The 17,735-nt window shown below is 44.6% G+C and overlaps 1 protein-coding gene and 1 long non-coding RNA gene across 2 annotated transcripts in view; one reads left to right on the top strand and one right to left on the bottom strand.

The window, feature by feature from the left end:
- Positions 1–1,299: 1,299 nt before the first annotated feature.
- On the bottom strand, positions 1,300–16,139 carry LOC138925478 (uncharacterized). Its single transcript, XR_011441698.1, has 2 exons — positions 15,875–16,139; positions 1,300–2,498 (listed from the first exon to the last, which is right to left on the bottom strand). It is a non-coding gene; the product is annotated as an uncharacterized lncRNA (long non-coding RNA).
- The window catches only part of CRKL (CRK like proto-oncogene, adaptor protein), a 36,244-nt gene continuing 34,530 nt past the window's right edge, over positions 16,022–17,735 (top strand). The window contains exon 1 of the mRNA XM_005612370.4: positions 16,022–17,183. Within this exon, the coding sequence (XP_005612427.1) occupies positions 16,873–17,183 (311 nt within the window). The 5' untranslated portion in view covers positions 16,022–16,872. The remainder of the gene's footprint in view (positions 17,184–17,735) is intronic.

Below are 17,735 nucleotides of genomic sequence, written 5' to 3'. Positions count from 1 at the left end.
CCACTCCCTTTGTAGATTGCTGATGAGTAGATATGCCTGTGAGTAGGGGCATGAAGGATGGCTGGCCACTTTACTCTGCAAGTGAGTTCCCCATCAAGGCTCTAGGCCACTCTCCTGGGTAACACTGCAGCCCACCAAGAAGAGAGAACAGGCTGGCCTGGCTTTGGCTCCACTCTCCTGCTTCCATCTTCACATCTGACCACAGGACTAGGAATTGCTTCTAGATCCAAAAGCTCTGAGAAACCCATATAGGTGGGGTAGGCCATCTTGGAAATCTTACCTGTCGTTGGACTAGCTGCCCATGTTCCAAAGGCCACTCTTGTTTTAGTGGGTATCATTTTGGGGCATCATTATAAATAAAGAATGATGAAGGTCTGAACATGGGCAGTGGACTTTTCTGGGAAGACAAGGGAGAGAACTTTACATAGAAAGAAGCACAAATGAAAAGATCAAGGTGGCTCACATTTGGGAGCTGCTAGTGCAGGAAAGCCAAATTTTGGGTTGTGGATGGGAGATGACATGAGAAAGGTAGGCAGGTCCCAATATGAAAGGCTCTATGGGCCATATTGAGAAGTGAGAGCAGTGATCTTCAATGATGGGGGGGCACTTAAGGATTCTAAGCAAGAGAGGGACATGATCAGGTTTGCATTCTGAAAGCTTCATCGTAATTGTGTGTTTCGGGGGGGGGGAAATCACCCAGGGGTCCAGCCCAGTGGCACAGTGGTTAAGTTCGCACGTTCCACTTCAGTGGCCTGGGGTTCGCTGGTTCAGATCCCAGGTGTGGACCTGTGCACTGCTTGTCAAGCCATGCTGTGGCAGGTGTCCCACATAAAACAGAGGAAGACAGGCATGGATATTAGCTCAGGGCCAGTATTCCTCAGCAAAAAGAGGAGGATTGGCGGCAGATGTTAGCTCAGGGCTAATCTTCCTTAAAAAAAAGTATTTAAAAAAAAATCACTCTGACACGTACTGGTTTGCTTTGCCACAAAGTTGGGACCCTACTGTGTAGTTATGTTTTTAGTCCATTCTTTCCCCCATAATGTTCATCTTGCAAGCATTATCCTATATGCTCTTTGAAAACTTTTCACAGCTGCAAGTGTCTATTGCAGCTATGGGTTTTCTATCATTTCCTTAATCACTTAGGTCGTTTCTAGCTTTTTTTGCTCTTATAAATAACGTTGTGATGCATCTTTATAGTCCTTTCAGAGGACAGAGAGCATTAGGCGGGGCAGGCTCTAGGATGGATTTGCCAGTGAGGGAGGTATTGGAGATAACACTCAGGTTTCTGGCCAAAGGAGCTAGTAGCAGACAGTTTTATTTCACCAAAGGAATACAAAAACAAGCAAGTCCAGGGTTAGGGGCAGAGGAAAATGACGAAGTATTGGACATGTTGAGTTTGAAGAGCTTTGGGACATCCAGACGGATTCCAGGTGCCAGGTCAATGGTTGTGCACAAAGCAGACCACAGACCCTGCCCTCATGGAGCTTACATTCTCGTGGGACAGAAGACAATATACAAGACAAATAAGAAAATTAATAGGATGCTAAAATTGACCACGCAGGACTGGGGCTTGGGAGAGACGTGGAGAGGATTTCGGAGTTGTCAGAATACAGATGGTAGTTACAGCCGTGTAGGTGAAGGACAGTGTCCAGGAAGATGAGAGGAGAGCCACAAGCGAGTCCTAGAAATACAGACATTGAAGGCCAGAAGCAGCACCCAAGAACCTAGCTCAAGAAGGGAAGAGAAAAGTGATCAGAAAGCAAAGGCAGAGTTACAAAGAGGGGGTGGTCAGCGTCCTCAAATATTGTGGAGAAGTGTACTAAAACAGAAGAGTGCTTTCAATGGAGTGGTGTAGGGGGAATCCAGATTATAAGGACTGTGGAGTGAATATGCACCAAAGGGGGAGACTATTCTCTTAAACTTGGCTGTGAAGGAGAAAAACGGGGTGAGAAACTAGGGAGAGGGTGGAGGAGGGGATCAAGGGAGGGCCTAGACCTTGTGTAAGGGCTAAGGAGAGCGAGCAGGTGAGAGAGAGGAGAAATCTGCCACAGAAGGAGAAAGGTCGCCACAGACCCAGGAAGAAAGGCCTCTTTCCAGAGAAAGAAGTAAAGAAAGAAGGTGTGCGTAGACACTCTTAGTTTGCTAGGGCTATTGGTTTGCTAAGCCTCCAGGTGGCATAAGCAACAGAAATTTATTCTCTCAATTCTGGAGGCCAGAAGTCTGAAATCAAGGTGTTGGCAGAGTTAGTTCCTTCTGAGGGTGATGAGGAAAGATCTGCTCCAGGCCTCTCTCCTTGGCTTGGAGGTGACCATCTTCATGTTCACATGGCGTTCTCCCCGTTTTCTTTTTTCTTTTTTTTTTAAAGATTGGCACCTGAGCCATCCTGATGGCACAGCAGTTAAATTCTTGTGTTCCGCTTTGGCAGCCTGGAGTTCACCAGTTTAGATCCCAGGTGTGGACCTATGCACCACTTGGCAAGCCATGCTGTGGCAGGCATCCTGCATATAAACCAGAGGAAGATGAGCACGGATGTTAGCTCTGGACCAGTCTTTCTAGCAAAAGGAAGAGGATTGGCAGCAGATGTTAGTTCACTGCTAATCTTCCTCAAAAATAAATAAATAAATAAATAAATAAAGTGTTAAAAAAATAAAATTAAATAAATAAAGATTGGCACCAGAGCCCACACCTGTTGCCAACCTTTTTTCTTCTTCTTCTTCTTCTTCTTCTCCCCGAAGCCCCCCAGTACACAGTTGTATATTCTAGTCGTAGGTCCTTCTGGTTCTGCTATGTTTGACGCCACCTCAGCATGGCTTGATGAGCAGTGCTAGGTCCATGCCCAGGACCTGAACTGGCGAAACCCTGGGCCGTGGAAGCAGAGCACGCGAACTTAACCACTCGGCCATGGGGTCAGCCCAAACTCCCCATTTCTCCATGTCATCTTCCCTCTGTCAAACTCTCTGTGTCCAAATTTCCCCTTTTTAGGAGAACGTCAGTCATAGTGGATTGGGGCCTACCCGAACCACCTCACTTTAAGTTAATTACCTATGTAAAGACCCTATCTCCAAATAATGTCACATTCTGAGGTACGAGGGCTTAGAACTCCAGCATATTAATTGGGGGAGGATCCACAATTCAACCCGTAAGAGACACAAGTAAGTGTGTAACTGGGAAGGAGCTGACATCTGAGCGCCTTTACTTTCTTTGTGAGGCTGAAACTGGGGGGAGCTGAGAAAGAAGATGGGAGAGAGAGATTATCAGGGGAAGGGCTGTTGAAGACCCACTGAGATGGGGTACTCAGGAGGATCCTGGCATTTAACACATTTCACAGATTTCAAAAAATAGAGTAGCAAAATGCCTAGCCCCGGAGTCACTGATCGGTTTCAAGGCTACTTGGCAGCCAGTAGGAGAGGCCCCTGCAGTGCGGGTGGAGTTCAAGAGCAGGCCTCCTGCCCCATGGCCAGCTAGCAAAGCCAAGGAAGGAAAGGTAGAAATCAGAACTCTCTGGGGCCAGCCCCGTGGCCGAGTGGTTAAGTTCGCACACTCTGCTTCAGCGGCCCAGGGTTTCGCTGGTTTGGATCCTGTGCACAGACGTGGCACTGCTCATCAGGCCACTTTGAGGTGGTGTCCCACATAGCACAACCAGAGGTTCTCACAACTACAATATACAGCTATGTACTGGGGGGCTTTGGAGAGAAGAAGAAAAAAGAAGATTGGCAACAGATGTTATCACAGGTGCCAATCCGAAAAAAAAGCAATCAGAACTCTGGCCTGAGACCTAGAGCAAGGGTCTGGTTCCTTGATCAGGGCCACAAGGGTGCTAATACCAGAGCTCAGATCAGAGAAGGGCTGGGAGCAAAGATTACTTGACATTGATCTGTGCACCCAACTTCCTTAAATTCTCCCACAAAGATGTCCCAAAGTCTAGCCAGGACTCAACTTAAATGTAGGCTAAGAGCAGGGAGTGAAGCAAGTCGTTATAGATGTACAAGAAAATGCTTACCCCACAGAGGCAGCATTTAAAAGAATATAGCACCCACTGAGGCCAGAGACAAACCTCTGAGACCAAGAGCACCTCCAGGCTGGCTAGAAATTAAGTCAAAATCAGGCTGGCTCCATGGCATAGTGGTTAAGCTCGGTGTGCTCCACTTTGGCAGCCCAGATTCGTGGGTTTGGATCCTAGCAGGGGACCTACACCACTCATGAGCCATGCTGTGGTGGCAAACCACATACAAAGTAGAGGAACATTGGCACAGATGTTAGCTCAGGGCTAATCTTCCTCAGCAAAAAAGAAAAAGAAATTAAGTAAAAATCAAGTTCTGCTGTGGGTTGATTTGACTTTTTTTTTTTTTAATGTGTTTTGTGTTTAAGTTCTCTGAGACAGGCTAATGCTGATCATATCATTCCACCACTTAAAAGCTTCTCTTGGCTCCTGTTGTGTTTATGACAGAAGTGTCATTTAGGGAAGATAGTTGGCCACCTGAGGCAGAACATGACACAACCTCCGTGGCCCCAGTGCAGCGGTCCCCAGGTCCAGACATGGCTGGTTTCTTACAGATACTAACCAAAATTACGATGAATTTTAAAATGAAAAGGAAGGCCATAATCATTTACAGTAAGAAATATAATTGTCAAATAAACAGGTTAAGCTAGAATGTATGTTCTCTGAAGACGGGACTCTAAAGCACTGTGCTTGGCACAGAGTAGGCACTCAGTAGGTTTTTGTGGAATGGGTGGGGGGAAGGAAGGGAGGAAAGAGAGAGCCAGACAATGGAAAGTGAAATTCTCAGCCAACAGACACATGAAAAGATGCTCAACATCGCTAGTCATCACGGAAATGCAAATCAAAATCACCATGAGATATCACCTCACACCTGTCAGAATGCCTATTATCAAAAAGACAAGAAACAACAAGTGTTGGCGAGGATGTGGAGAAACTGGAACCCTTGTGCACTGTTGGTGGGAATGTAAATTGGAAAACAGTATAGAGGTTCCTCAAAAAACTGAAAACAGAATTACCATATGATCCAGCAATTCCACTTCTGGGCATATATCCAAAGGAAACAAAATCACTATGACAAAAAGACATCTGCAGTCCCGTGTTCATTGCAGCATTACGTACAGCAGCCGAGACATGGAAGCAACCTGAGTGTCCACCAACAGATGAGTGGATAAAGAAGATGTGGTGTATATATACAATGGAATACTATTTAGCCATAAACAAGAAGAAAATTCTGCCATTTGCAACAAAATGGATGGACCTTGAGGGCTTTATACTAAGTCAGTCAGAGAAAGACAAATCCTGTATGATCTCACTTATATGTGGAATCTAAAAAAAAGCTGAGCTCAGATACAGAGAACAGATTGGTGGTCACCAGAGGCAGGGGGTGGGGGTTGGGCTAAATGGATGAAGGTGATCAAAATGTATAAATTTGCAGTTATAAGAGAAATAAGTTCTGGGGATACAATGTAAAGCATGGTGACTAAAGTTAACAATACTGTATCATATATTTGAAAGTTACTAGGAGTAAATCTCAAAAGTTCTCGTCACAAGAAAAAAAAATTGAAACCATATGTGAGGTGATGGATGTTAACTAAGCTTACTGTGGTAATTATTTTCAATATATACACATATCAAATTATGTTGTACACCTAAAACTAATATTACAATGTCATATGTCAATTATAACTCAGTAAAACTGGAAAAAAAAAAAAGGGAAATTCTCATCACAGCTGAAAAGCCCATCCTCTTTCTGTAGGAAGCTGTTTGAGGAGCCAGGTTAAACTGAGAAGCTCACTTAATGCTTATTCCTCCTCTAGACTGAGCACCACCAGTCAGGGCCCCAGAGTAGTCACCTCTGCATCCCCGATCCCAGTTCCCAGAAGATGCTCAGTACAGGGAGCTTTGGTCCACGTTAGCTTGAATGTCTACCCAGAAGTCATTGTTCCTTCTTCCCAATGCCAAAACTAGTGTCCTGTTCAGTCTGAGTCGGGCCTGGGTGGCCCCTTTCCTGCCGGCGTTTGCTTTAGGAATGGGTACGTGACCTAACGTGGTGGAGATGGGAAGGGGAATCTCTTGGAAGTGTTTTGGAGGAAGTGCTCTTTGTTCTTAAAAAGGGACACAAATAACAATCCTTCTTCCACTGGGCATTGCCATGGCTGGATTGGGCGAGACCTGGGGTGACTGCAGCCATCTAGCCACCAGCCTGAGGATGAAGCCAAAATCTGAAGGTGATCAGAACTGAGAAAAATCACAGAGAAGCAGACCCAGGGTCTGGATATCCTGCATCTTGAGCTGCCCTACTACAGACTTCGTGTTATGGGAAATGACAAATGCCTTTACTACTTAGACTATTTTGAATCAGGTTTCTAATTATTGCAGCAGAAATCTTGCCTAGTTAAGACAGTTACACCATGAATCTGTGGTGAGTAAACTTGTGAAAATCACTGAGTCACTCTCGTGTTGCAGGTTTGGACCGATCTGATTGCCTAATCTCAGGAGGGTTAGACTCTGACCTAAGTCAGATGAGTTTTTGAATAGACTTTGCACTAGGAATTGAGTAAGAGGATCCCAGGTGATCTCGGGGTTTAAACAAAAACAAAGTCTCCATTTTCAGAAGGACAGATGTTCACAGGAACTGCTATTACGATGGGTAGGAAATAAAAATGTGGAAGCAGGGACCTAAGTGGGAAAAAAAGTGTTCATGCTTTTACACCAGCTTTTGAGGTTTTAGTTTTGTATTAGGAAAGAGGGACTTGGGACTGAAGACTTCTAGCCATTGTCTGCAACATTAGAAGGAGATTTTACCCTTATAGAGATGAGAGTACAATGAAGAGCAATTATGGGATACTTTCTCCCTCAAATAGAGATGGTGATCACAGGGGTTGATGCAAAACCCTCATAACGTGTAAGCATTGAGTCTTGGTCATTTTTAGGCAAAGATTTCTAGTTCTGGCTCTTGATTATTACAGAATGACCGTCTGCCTCCTTATGGTACCTAAGTTATATGGCATAAATGCTATGGTTATTGATTGAAAGTTATTTTATAATGAGAATCAAACTATTACAGTAGTCCCTCCTTATCTGTGGGAGGATATAAAGACCCCCAGTGGATGCCTTAAACCATGGATAGTACTGAACACTGTTTTAAGTCGTAAGCACTTATTATGCACTGTGGCCATAACTTTTGTAGTTTGAGGTGTGACAGCAAAACTAGCATGAATTTCTTTTTTCTTCTTCACAATTTCATAGATAGAAGATTTGTTCTTATCGTAGATCTTAGCAACATCACCATATGATTTTTTTTCTTTCCTTAAGAACTTTTACCTTTTCACTTAAATAAAGCACTTGACAACTTCTCTTTGACAAATCCGAATTGCCAGCATCACTACTCTTGCACTTTGGGGCCATTATTAAGTAAAATAAGTGTTACGTGAACATAAGTTCTTCGATACTGCCACAGTCGATCTGATACCGGCAGGGCTACTAAGTGACTACCGGACAGGGAGCGTATACACACAGCATGGATCTGCCGGACAAAGAGATTATTCACGACCCCAGCCAGACCAAGCAAGACGGCTTGAGATTTCATCATGGTACTCAGAACGGGAGTGCAATTTAAAACTTATGAATTGTTTATTTCTGGAATTTTCCATTTCATATTTTTGCACCATGATTGACTGTGAGTAACTGAAACCATGGAAAGAGAAACTGCAGATAAGGGGGGACTACTGTACTATACTTAAAAGGCAGGGTCTCCGCTGTAGGACAAGTTCTCACAGGGTCAATCACCACCGTCCTACTAATCATGGAGGGGAAAAGATGTTTCTTTCCAACGGCAAATCTAAACTGAGTAGGAAGTCTCCAGGAGGTGCAAGTCTGATGGCATATGAGAATTAGCTAGGAGTTTTAAAAAATATTGATCATGGTCCTCAAACACATGAAAAGATGCTCAACCTCACTCCTAATAAGAAAAATGCAAAATAAAACTATTCTGAACATTTTTTTCACCTATCAGGTTGGCAAGAATCTGAAAGCTGGATATATAATTTCACCAGTGTCTGGTTCTCCTCTCCTTCTGGGGATATGGAGAATGCAATTCCCTGCTCTCTCTCGGGCTTGGCATGTGACTCATTCTCGTCCATAAAATGCAAGCACAATTAACATACTTCCTCTGGGTTGAAGCATTTAATAGCTAATGCTATTAAATTAAAGAGACTCTCCAGTTCTGTTCCCCAACTCAGCTACTGAGGGAGAAAGTCAAGCAGCCTCAGCACACTGGCATTTCCACCAGCCTGGACTGCTGAGTTGCTGCACAGAGGAACATTGCCCTGCATGAGTCAGAAATAAACCTTTGCTGTGTTAAGTCACTGCTGCCTGAGCCCAGCCTAGTCTGACACACACTGTTGATGAGGCTGTGGGGAGATAGGCATTCTCTTACCTTACTGCCGAATTACAAAAGGGTCAACCGTTAGGGAAGGCAATTTGACCATATCTATAGATGTGCATTCATCTTTTAATATGCAGTCCCATTTCTGGAAATTCATTCTACAGAAAAACCTGACGTTATAGATTGAATGTTTGTGTCCCCCTAAAATGCATATGTTGAAACTTAATCCCCAATCTGATGGTATTTGGAAGTGGGGCCTCTGGGAGGTGATTAGGTCATGAGAGTGGAGCCCTCATGAATGGAATTAATGCCCTTATGAAAGAGACCCCAGAGAGCTCCCTTACCCCTCTGCCATGTAAGGACACAGGAACCAGGAAGTGGGCCCTCACCTGACACTGAATCTGCCAGCCCCTTGATCTTGGACTTCCCAGCCACCAGAACTGTGAGAAATAAGTTTCTGTTTACAAGTCCCCCAGTATACAGTAGTTTCCTATAGCAGCCCAAACAGACTAACATACCTGCATACATATGAAATTATATATGTACAAAGTTATACATTGTGGCATTGTTTGTAACAACAAGAGTTCGGAAATAACTTGCATATCCATCCAAGGAGACTGATTACACTATGGTATATCTTCACAATGGAATAGTATGAAAAGGTAAAAACAAACAACGAGGAAGCTCTCTACATACTGATATGGAAATATTTCCAGGATTTCTTACTAGATTTTTTTAAAAAGCCAGATGCAGAAGAGTGGATATAATGTTTCCTCTAGTGTAAGAAAGGAGGAAAATAAAAATATTCTTATTTATTTTCACTTGCATAAAGAAATCTGTACTACACAAAAGAGGCAAATAAAAGTGGTAAACTATAGGGGCCTCCAGGATAGATGGAGTGGGAGTTAGACTTCTCAATGAATACCATTCGTATCATTTTTATATTGAACCATATGAATGTATTACCTATTTTTTTAAAATATAGTACTCAGGTCTTCTCAGGTCTATTAGAGACTCCTCAGATGGGGCCTGGACATTTTTTTTATGCTGCCCAGGTGATCAAATGTTCAGCAAGGTTTTTTTTTTAATTTTTATTTTTTGAAGAAGCTTAGCCCTGAGCTAACTGCTGCCAATCCTCCTCTTTTTGCTGAGGAAGCCTGGCCCTGAGCTAACATCTGTGCCCATCTTTCTCTACTTTATATGTGGGACGCCTACCACAGCATGGCGTGCCAAGTGGTGCCATGTTCGTACCCGGGATCCCAACCAGTGAACCCCAGGCCGCCGAGGCGGAATGCGTGCACTTAACCACTGCGCTCCCGGGCCAGACACCAGAAAGGGTTAATCACCACTGCTTTATGTCTCAGTCTCGGATGAAACCAGGGATTAGAGAAGTTTTGTGTTGTGGCTGTGGGTAGTATTTGGCCTTTGTTCTGTGTTCTAGAACCTAACTCTAGCGGCTCAAGTCACCCCATGTGGATGGAAGACTATATCTAGATGAGGGAGCTCCATCTGGGATCAATGTCGACAGTCCTGTGGGATTAACAACGTATCATGTGCCAGGCTGACTGTGGCTGAATACCATGAAAGAGGGAACTGGCCAGACGTCGAGATGGAGCAAGATGCAAAGCAATACTGAATTCATTTATTAGGGGTGTGTGCTTGTCATCAGGGGCCTTTTTCAGGGACGAGAAGTTCTATTAGAAGTTGTGGTAGTGACCCTAAAAAGTCCTAGGTCACACTGGGAACAGGACAAAAGGCACACATTCCATATGGAAGATTTTTGGTTTAAAGATGGCCAACAATGGCCTATGGGCCAAATCCAGCCCACTGACTGGTTTTGTGTGGCCTGTGAGCAAAGAATAGTTAAACATCTTTAAATGGTTGGAGAAAAAATCAAAAGGATATTTCATGACACATGAAAATTACGTGGAATTCCGATCTCAGGGTCCATAAATAAAGTTTTATTGGATAAAGCTACACTCACACCCATTGGAATAAAGTCACATGCTGTCTATGGCTGTCTTCCCACTACAATGGCAGAGTTGAGTAGCTGTGACAGAGACCACATGTGGCACTCTCATCCCTTCTCACTGCTGCTTGACTCAGCATACTACACATTGCAGTTACGGAGTTATAACTCAACAGTGTTTCGAATGCCACGTGTTGTCATCACACCACAACATTTTATTTTTTTTATTGCCAGTGCACATCTATTGTCAAAAGAAGAAAAGTGGACTTTGAATATCACAAAAGCATTCTCTTATTGAATTAGATGGCAAAACATTGGGTTTATTATGCAGTGACACTCTATCTGTGCTAAAAGAATGCAATATATATCAGCTTAGACTAAGCAGTCATCATAGCACATAATAGCATTCCCAACGCACAGGACAGCAACAGTCAGGAAAAAATAGAAAATTTCAGACAGACTGTCTCACCAGAATTTCTTCACAAAAATAAAAAATGAAAATGAAGTTGCAACTAAAGTAGGTTTCCAAGTGGCTCATTTGATAGCCAAACAAAGAAAGCTGCTTATTGATGCTGAGTTAATTAAATTGTTTGATTTTAGCAGCCAAAGAAATCTGTCCAGAGAAAATAAATTTGTTTTAGACTCTTAGTCATTCAGTGAGAACAGTTAACCAAAGACTTGAGAACATTGTGAGCACCATCAATAGCCAATTACAAAACAAGACGAATGATTTTGAGTGATTTTCCTTGACTATCAATGAGCTGCTCAGATGCTGTTGTTTATTTGAGGTGTCAATGCCGAGTTCGAAGTCACTGAAGAATGTCTTTTTGAAGAATCTGCATGGAACGACCACAGGCAAGAATATTTTCAAAATAGTTGAGAAAACACTAGTTAGATACAACCTGAAGGGGAATCTGCTAAGATGTGTTAAATAAAAATGTGCGAAGCAGAAAAAGGCTATCATGTAATATTGAATTAGAATTATCCTTAGTGAACTTCATTTGCTCTTGTATTTAACCATCAACAGATCTATGAATTTCTGTCAGAAATAGAAGCTGAATATCCTGACTTGCCCTGCCACACTGCATTTTGATGGCTTAGCAGTGGTAAAGTTTCATTGCAATGTTTTTCAGCTCAGAGCCAAGACTGAAATTTTTCAGAACAGAGAACCATTCTAAACCATTATGACTGAATGGCCTTGGAAATTAGCTTTTGCTACAGACTTGATAATGTTTCTTAATTAACTCAACCTAAAATTACAGGGCAAAACAGTGCATATATGTGAAATGTCTACTGCATTTTGACAATAACTATTGTTTTGAATCACATATAAAGTTGCTTTATATGCTTCCTGTGCTGCCAAAAGTTAAAACAAGCAAAATCTCTGTGCCCAGACAAATTTGCAGCAGATATATTTTCTGAGCTCAAGCTACAGTTCCAGCAGCATTTTTCAGACCTTGATGCCAAGTGCAAGGGAAATTTCCATATTTCAAAATCTATTTAGTTGTGCAATTGAGGAGCTTCCACCTAACCTTCAATTGAAGATGATTAAATCTGCAATGTAACGACAAGCTAAAAGGCAAATATCAGAAGAATTTAAAAAAATTCTTTACATTCCTTCCAACAACAAATATGCTCAATTAAAAATCATGCCCATGGACTGATAGAAGTATTAACAGTACCATCTGGGTGAAGACATTTTCAAAGATGAAATGTGTAAAGGCCCATCAGCAGTAATGATGATAGGGAACACTAACATTGAGCACCAATTAAGCAAAATATTACCCCAAACAAAAGAATTCCATTCTTCTCATTAGAATACCTGCATTACAAAAAAGTTATACTCAATTGCTATTGTATTTTGAATCTCATTTTTTAAAGATTTGTAGAAAAATTTTTTCTTGTTATATTCATACCTACATAGTATTCTTGATTTTCCTCTTGGCCTGCAAAGCCTCAAATACTTACTCTCTGGCCCTTTACAGAAAAACCTGGGTGACTCCTGGTCTAAAGGGTTGCATAGAACGCTGTCTTTGAGATAAGTGTGAGAGGGAGTCAGTATCCCCTAGTGGAAGGATCATCCTGCTCAGAATTTTACTAATGACATCCAGAGTGCTCCGAAATCCAGGAGAACAGGAAAATTTGCCTTTTAGCCCACAAGTAGCTAAGTGACAAGAAAGCGGACATTTTATAAAAGAGGTGACAGAGTAATTAAAACTACATTAGAAAATGACAGGGGAACATGAGCACACTTTAAAACACTGGAATAAAGTAGGCCAATGCTTTCTATAGTAGTCAACAGAGCTGCTGGATACTGTAGTTAAGCCTAGTTCAGAGATACCATCCTATGAAAGAAGCGATTATTAAGTTGATATTTTAAATAGTTTGGTAAGGAAAATTATAATGGGGATATGAACACTATTCTATTAGTATTAAAGCCACAAAATAATAGGAGGGAAAAAAAGAAAATCATCAAGGGCAGGAAGAAAGGACAGACACTTGTTCTCCTGGTGTCCTCAGTAAGGCAGCAATCTAGGAAGACTGCCTGGCTTTAACCACCACCCAAACGGTTGGACCTACTTACAGGAGAACAAACATTCAGTAGTGGGCCCCAGTTGTGCTCTCTGTACAGAGGCAGCCTCAGGGCTAGGAAGTAAGGAATCTGGACAAGTTGCTTAAAAAGCCTTGTCAATCCTTTGAGTCTAGCTTGTAAATATCTTATAAAATGAGTAAGTATAATGCCATCTGGAAACCCTGGGAATGAGCAAGTTAAGACAGAATCACAAATCTTTCTGTTAACAGCCCTTTTTTAAATGCTTCCTTGTTGCTTCTCCATTCATTTTCATTTTGGTATCTCAACATCTAAGAACATTTTTTGGAATTTTTTTTAAGGCTGTCTCAGATGTGCTAAGGAAGAGTAAAGGAAAGTACTTAAAAAAAAATTTTATTGTGAAAAATTCCAAACATACACAAAAGTAGAATAATATAATTAAACCCCACACACATACACATCATGTCACCCAGCTGTGGCAATTATCAACACAAGGCCATTCTTGTTCTACCTTTATCTAATCCAAACCGTTTTCCCCACTGGACTATTTTGAAGCAAAAGGAGAGGTATTTTGACTCATTTTTAAGAGGAATTTTTAAAGAGGGGAGCATGGCCCTTTGGCAGCAGAATGGTGGTGGTATCTGAAATCCAAGCTGGGGGACAAATCCAACCACTCCTCCCTATTCCAAGATTGATATTCCTCTCTTGTGCTAGAATTTACATGGGAAGGCCTCAGTTTCCCTATCAGCAAAACAAAGAAAGGGACTAAATTATAGGCAGTTGTGTAACAGTGAGATGAGACCTTGACTTCTAGTCAGAAGACTTTGCTTGAGTGCCAGCTCTGCCTCTTGCAAATTACATAACTTAGAATAACTTATGTAAGCAAGTCATTTAACCTCTCCGAGCTTCTGGACCATCTATTAAAGGGTACTTCATGGGACTTCGGTTGGATTAAGTAAAACAATCTATTATGTGAAGTTCTGTGAATTGAAAAGCAGTATATAAATTAGGTATTATGGAGTTCTTCAGTTAAGTAAAAGATGACAGATTTGGGTCTGCAAATTAGGAAAACAGTGATGCTATTGACAGAAAAGGGGAAGCTTAAGAGCCAAAATTTAATCCAAATGGAAGATTAAACAGAGAGTGATACGGGGCTAAACCTTGGGTCCAAATATCTACTTTGAATACATTATGTTAATAACAGGAAACAATCACATAATCTCCTTACCTTCACTAAAATAAATTTTTAGTTTTCTCTAGCTTCTTCCCATCGTTATCCACCTACATTCAAAAACCATTTACTAGGTATACATTATGCGCTAAGCACTGGGAATACAAAAAATAATACTACAGTCTGTCTTCAACATGCTCAGATTAGGAAGGGAGACACTTATAAACAATTACAATAGAATATGATAAGAATTAATTTAGGCTGGGACCACAGCGTTTGCATAGTAATCATAGGGTGCGGTCAGTTTTCGTTCTACTTTTAGAATATATGTCTTTGGAATCACAGACAAGAGGCCAATCTTCATGAAGACTGGCCTAGCAAAGGAGAAGCTACCACAGGAGAGAGGTTAAGGACTGAGTTTCTACACTTTGAGGCTGGAGACAAAAGTGCCAAAAAGAGACTGAGAAAGTATATTTGGAAAGGTAGAATAAATTATATTAGTGTCCCAGGAGCTTAAAAAAAGAAGAAGAAAAAAAGGAGTACTTTCCAGAAAGAGATTTTCAGTATAAACACATAGGGTACAGGTAGCTCAAAGAAAATGATGGGATCAATGGAGATCAGAGATGGTCCCCAAAGGCAAGTTTCAGGCAAAGTAAGGGTAGAAGCCAAATGAAGAAGTCTGGGCAGGCAGTGGGTGATGATGAAGTGGTAAAACCTGGCAGTGAAAAGTAGCTAGAAAATCAAATGGAGATTTTTCTCCCTACCCTCACCCACCCATCTTAAGATCCCCATGCTCGTAGGCAATGGAGGTATAAGCCCAGGGAGAGGCTGAATAATAATAATGAAAAACTCTTAAATGATGCTTAATATGTCTCAGGCACTATTCTAAGCACTTTACATGTGTTAGCTTGTTTAATAATATATGAGGCACGGATGCAATGATTAAGTAACTGGCCCAATCAGCTAGTCAACTGACTAAGCCAGGATTGGAATCTAAGCAGTCAGTTTCAAAATCTGTGCCATTCAAACTGTACCTGAGACTAATACAACATGAAAGTATTGGGGGGGGGGGGGGACATGAATACCTGTTATACTGAGTCACAAAAGGCACTAGACCTTGACATTTCCCGGATAGTCTACCCTAGGATGGACATCACCTATCACACTACACCCTAGGAGGGTGCAAACGGCCAGAAGGGAATTCCATTGACACAGGGATCTAAGCATGGGTTTGTACCGCCTGCATTTCCCTTTTTGGACATACTTTCTTGTCTGTCCAGTTTCGGGGGGTGGTGCTACTAATAATCGGACACCAGTAGCCTGGAGGTTTTTTCAATAGTCATTCATTCAACAAATATTTGAGCATCAACTCAGGGCCAGACATTGTGCTAGGCCCAGAGCTGAACGAGACAGACAAGATTCCCGCTCTCTTAAAATTTACATTCAGGGGCAGGGGCGGGAGCGGGGCGGGGCGGGGAGGCGGCTAGGAGGGCGCTGCAGGAGCCGGGTAAGCAACCGGGAGCCGAGGGTGGTTAACTCAGAGCCGCGGGCAGAATCCCGAGCAGGCGAGGCCTTCAGGCCACGCCCGAGAGGCGTTTGCATTTTACTTACAATAACTCGGCGCCAGCGATGGATGGCCAGAATACCCAGGCTGCAGACTTCCTAAACCACTTAATCCTGCCAATACAACCTTCACACCCTATATCTGCGTCTGTCGGGTCACCTGGCCACTCTAGGTCCCTTAGCCTACCAGGCTGTATCGGGCCTGGGCCACCTCGTGCCCATCTGGTGGTCACCTTTGCCTCCGCAGTCATTTCCCTCCTGAGCCACCTCGGCCAATGGGGGCCTGTCCGCCAGTCGGTCTCCTAAGGGCCCCTCGGCCAGCCAGGTCACCTCAGTGCCACGCCTCCCAGGCCGGAGATTCGGCCTGCACGTTACGCTTTGTTCCCAGAGCAGGTTTTCGAAATGCCACTCCCTCTGCTCCAGCTGTTTTCCTGCCAGCTCGAGGAGACCCAGCAGCGGCAGCGCCCCCGGCGGCACACTGCCGCCCAGAAAGGGAGTGCCGGCCGCCGCCGCCGCCTCCTCCGCCTCCTCCGCCTCCTCCGCCTCCTCCGCCTCCTCCGCCTCCTCCGCCTCCTCCTCCGCCGCCTCCCGGAACGCGGGAGCGGGCGAGAGCGGCGCACGCCCGGCGGTCACCACTGAGTTCCTGATTGGCTGCGCTGCTTGACGTCACGGGGAGGGCCCCGGCGGCCGCTGGGAGGCAGAGCCTGCGCGTGCGCAGACAGAGCGCGCTGAGCGGAGGGGGAGGTGGCCGGCTGCTTCTCCCGCGTCCGCCATTTTGTTGCTGTGGCTCTTGGGAACGGGCTGGGCAAAACCGCCCGGGAGGCGAGACGCTCCTTGGAGTCTGGTGCTTCGCGTGGCGGCGGAGGTCGGTGCAGAGCCGTAGGGGCGCGAGGCCGGCGCGTTCCAGGTCAAGAGTGACTGGAGGCACCACTGGTACGCCGGGCAGTCCGAGAACCCCGGGGCGGCCTCCGCGGCGGCTCAAGCTTCGCCCGCCCCGACCCAGGGCTCTGCCTTGCATTCCCCGAGCCGGCTTCCTCCGTGAGGCAGCCCCGGAGCAGGCGGGCGGCGGCGGCGGAGGATGCTGCGGGCCCGGAGCCGAGAGGAAGGTGCTGGCTCGGCCCTCTAAGCGCGCCTCGAGGTGTGCCGAGGCCCCTCTTCGGCCCCAAGGCCGTCTGTCGGGCAGAGGCGTCTAGAGCAGGCGAGAGCAGCCGCAGGGCTCCGGTCCGACACCATGTCCTCCGCCAGGTTCGACTCCTCAGACCGCTCCGCCTGGTACATGGGGCCGGTGTCGCGCCAGGAGGCGCAGACCCGGCTCCAAGGCCAGCGCCACGGCATGTTCCTGGTCCGCGACTCCTCCACCTGCCCCGGGGACTATGTGCTGTCCGTGTCCGAGAACTCGCGCGTCTCCCACTACATCATCAACTCGCTGCCCAACCGCCGTTTTAAGATCGGGGACCAGGAGTTTGATCACTTGCCGGCCCTGCTGGAGTTCTACAAGATCCATTACCTGGACACCACCACCCTCATCGAGCCCGCGCCCAGGTACGCGAGCGCCCGCCCTCCCCGGCGCGCAGCCCACCCCGGCCACGGAGGAGGGTCGAGAAGGGCCGGGTTGGTTCGCTCGGGGTCAGTCAAAAAGGGGGGAGGGGTGATTGAACCTGTTTCCCCCATTCTGAACCAAGTTATTTCCAGAAGGAAAGCTCCGAACGGAAAGCTCGTGTCAGGATCTGGGTCACTGGGTGAGGGGATGCATTTTTAACATGCTTAACGGCGATTGCATAGTTAAAATGTACACTTTTTACTTTCGTTACGTTCTCTGTTTGGCTATAATAAGCAGCGTGGTGGTGTTGATTTTGGGCTATAGACTTCTTTGAGAATCTGAAGATAGCCTCCTCCCCCCCAAAAATGCACGTACACACAGATGTGCACACCATTCGGGGTTCTTGGGAGTCTGCAGATCTCTGAACTCCAGGTTACTGCAGATCAAGAACTGAACTGCAGCCTTTGGAACAATCGACAAATGAAAATGCTGTAGCGTTTAGAAACAGAAACCTTTAACTGAAATTTCAACTATATATTGATATTTTGGTGCCA

Source organism: Equus caballus, chromosome 8, assembly GCF_041296265.1.
Source record: "Equus caballus isolate H_3958 breed thoroughbred chromosome 8, TB-T2T, whole genome shotgun sequence".
NCBI lineage: Eukaryota > Metazoa > Chordata > Mammalia > Perissodactyla > Equidae > Equus > Equus caballus.
This window is presented reverse-complemented; position numbering and strand designations above follow the sequence as displayed.